We start from the raw sequence: 3516 nt of genomic DNA, 5'->3' as shown, positions 1-3516 counted from the left end.
AGTGGACATTGCCGGCTCGAAAAAGTCTTTACAATAAGATCCAGCCAGAAAACCCATGACCTACCAAATGTGCAAAATGCAATGATCATACACACACCACTGTTTCACCAGTCACCATATCATAGCAAACATTCTGGTCCCTTGGGATGTTATACAAAATGCTGTTTTGGCTTCCATCTCAGAAGTGAGGGAGGTACTTGCAAGTTCTCTAAAATCCAACAAATCCATCTAATTTAGAGTTTGGAGTCAGCTGGGCTCTTGGCAGGCAATCAAATGACTGTTCCAATCACTACCTCATGCAGTGACAATCAATGTTCAGACGTTTAGTTCTCTCACTGGGATTCTGGATTTGGAGCAATGCAGATGGCAATCTTTCAGAGAGCAGTGCAGTTAATGGGATGAGTCTTTCCATAATCATGTTCATTCCACCATATAGACCAAGAGGCGGATACTATGCTCCAGAGCTAAAACATGAAATTGTATCATGCATTTTATTCTCTCACTCGATCAAAGTTCTCAACATATATAGACAGCTGCGTCATGTTGTAGTTAGTCAGTCATTCAAGCATTCTCAAAAGCAAAATACCAGCTACAATATCAAGCAAGTCCAAAGCTAGAAAAAAATAGGAATTGCTGCACAAAAGAGTAAGAGGATCTGCAAATGCTTGACTCAGCTCTTTCATGGAACATAAAACTCAGCATCGAAATGGAAGAATAAAAACAGATACTGTAACACCAAAAAAGCCTCATTGAAATGTGATGGATTACAAGCATGGAGTTGCCAGGGGCACCGAGATTTCATTTGTATCAGAATCAGAGAAAATAAAAAAAAGTCTGTTCAAAACATTAAGACTTTACAATCCTAATCACGATAAAACGATAATATGTTAGTCCTAAATACCATTAAGACTCAAAAAGTTTTTGCAAAATCTCATGTCTTAGGAGTTCTTTTCAAGATTTGGATTTCTTCATCAACCACTGCTAACCTCTTATCATACGAATCAACCACATTACGATGTCATTCAGACAAATTAAACCAATACTGTATAGGATCCTTGATCTTAACTTTCCAGAGAGAAAGCATACTCCTCTCCTTTTCCTCAGTCTCTAAACACAGCTTTTCTAAATCCTTGGTACTGAGTACCAAGCCGCCAGGACCAGCATCCTTGTAAAGTGGTTCAGCCGGAAGCTGAAAACGTTCTCTATACTCTGCAAACTCATGGCGGGTTTCCTTCAATGCTTTCTTATAACTATTTAATAGCTGGGTCATCACACAGAGCTCATGCTCAAGCCGATAGATCACCATTTCCTTTGCATTTTGTTCTTCACGCATGGTCGAATGCAATGTATAAATGTACTTTTCACGTTGCTGCAGCTCTCGAGTCAAGAATTCCATGCTTGACTGGACCCGCATACATTCCTGCTCTTTCTTGGCATACATCATCCTAGCTTTATACATCAAGCTGTCTGCTTGATCCATAAATAAGTCAAAGCAATTCGGCATGTGGTCCCGGGAAACAACATGATTCCTCATCATCACCTGGCAATCCTCATGACGGAGATGCTGAACATCATCTCTATCATGTTTCCCATCAATCTCATGATTGTAAGCATTACCAAACATAGCTGGCCTGCCAGGATTTATGACAGCAACCTTTTGCATAGAGGCCTTCATAGATAGTAACTGATCAGGAGGACCAAGAAGGCCAACCGGCATTCCATTAGACGCATTCCCAGTCTTGGTATCTTGAATAAGATCACCACCCAAACTCAGCATCCCTAAATTCAATGCCAGGCCATGCCTTTCGTCCACTTCATCTTTCACAACATGTTGGAACTCCGAACTCACAGTGCCATCTAGATCACAATACTGCAACTGATGTCCACGCACTTCCTTGCATTGTTGGAAATCAGAAATGCACTCCTCTCTGGCCTGCTTGCCTACATCCTTCAACATTACTGCATTCTGCTCCAAATCCTGTCCTTGAAAATCCTCTTTACTCATCAGCCCTTTGTTTTTGTCGTCTTCTTGAACAAAGACTTCTTCAACCGGATCTCCTGCAAAGAGCTCCGGCTTCTGACATTTCATCAAGCATTGCAGATGCGAAGCGTAGTAGCAGTACTCCAATTCCTTCCCCCGCGAAAGCTCCTTCTCCACCATAAACCAGATCAATACGGCCCAATTGACCATCTGCGGCTGCCCTTCTTTGATGGCCCTGATCGATTTCAAGACCTCATCCGGCATTATCCACGCATCTTCATGCAAAAGAACGTAATTGGACAGGAAATCAGAGAGGACGGAAAGGGATTCTTCATCGAAATCGGGGAAATCTGTCTTGTCGATGCTGCGCTTCTTTTTGGCGGGGATCCTCATCGCCTGGGCCATTTCTGCCGGACCGATCCTGATTTTGACGCCGTTGACGAAAATGCTGCGCGCCCCAGGGTTGTAATTGGCGATCAGGACGGTTAGGAGGTCGAGTCGGATGTCGGGATCGAGATCGAGGTGAGCGAAATCCCATAACCCTAAGCACCTGAAGAGAAATTCGTACTTGGGAAAGTCTAGGGTTTTGGCAGGGACGAAAGGGATGGGTTTGAGATTGCGTTTGAGGAGATTGAGCTTTTGAGAAATGACATTACGTTTTCGGCGCATGATGGGCACGTTCCTCTTTGAATTAGATGCAATGCTATCGTGCGCGGAGCGTGCAGAAGAATTAGCCACCAGACCTTGGCAGTGGTGGTGTCGTAGTCGTTTGGATCGAGTTTGAAAAGGGTAGGAGTCTTCGGATTGGGATTGGAATGGTTTGCGTTTTCTCCTCATTTTAATAGGGTTTTGATGGCGGGAAATAGTGCGTTTTGAAAATAGGAGAGGTTTTCTGCGTCTTTTCCAACTTCCGAGTCATTGAGAAGCTGGAGGGTTTCGCGGACGCAAATTGCCTCTGAAGTGGCCACGGTAAGTTCCTGAGGTCGGAAGCTATGTGGGGCCCACATAGATGTACGTGACAAATCCAGTCCGTCCATCAGCTTATCAAGACCGTAATAGCAGAGGAACTAAAAATGAGCAGATTCAACACTCAGGTGGGCCATACCAGACGAAACAGAGGCAATTGAATGTCTACCATTGAAAACTTTGTGCGGACCACAGAAGTTTCGTAACAGGATTATATCTATTATTACAGTTTATCTGAGTGGTTATAACTCTATGAACGGTTTTGATGGCATATAAGCATCACGTTCGGCTTCATGAAGGTTTGTGTTGTGTGGCCCACAAGAGTTTTGGATATTCCTAATTTATTTAGTTCTATTCTATTTTTATCTTTATAAACTGACGGACGGAGTGGATTTGTCATGGGAATATCTGTGGGACCCACATACCTTCCAGCGACAGGAAGAGGCACAGGCAATTCCCTGTTCCCACTTCAAAAGGTTTTTATTCACGAGGAACTGTATGATACGCTGGATGCCTATGAAGTGACGTCGCCAAGTTCTGTGGGCTCCACCATGATGTATGTTTTGTAT

At 43.5% G+C, this 3516-nt stretch overlaps 1 protein-coding gene across 1 annotated transcript; it reads right to left on the bottom strand.

Moving 5' to 3' along the window:
* Positions 1-1018: 1018 nt before the first annotated feature.
* On the bottom strand, positions 1019-2818 carry LOC131239145 (uncharacterized). Its single transcript, XM_058236702.1, has one exon. The coding sequence runs from the start codon at positions 2816-2818 to the stop codon at positions 1019-1021; it is 1800 nt and encodes a 599-aa protein (XP_058092685.1).
* Positions 2819-3516: the final 698 nt, after the last annotated feature.

Source organism: Magnolia sinica, chromosome 3 (assembly GCF_029962835.1).
Source record: "Magnolia sinica isolate HGM2019 chromosome 3, MsV1, whole genome shotgun sequence".
Taxonomy (NCBI): domain Eukaryota; kingdom Viridiplantae; phylum Streptophyta; class Magnoliopsida; order Magnoliales; family Magnoliaceae; genus Magnolia; species Magnolia sinica.
This window is presented reverse-complemented; position numbering and strand designations above follow the sequence as displayed.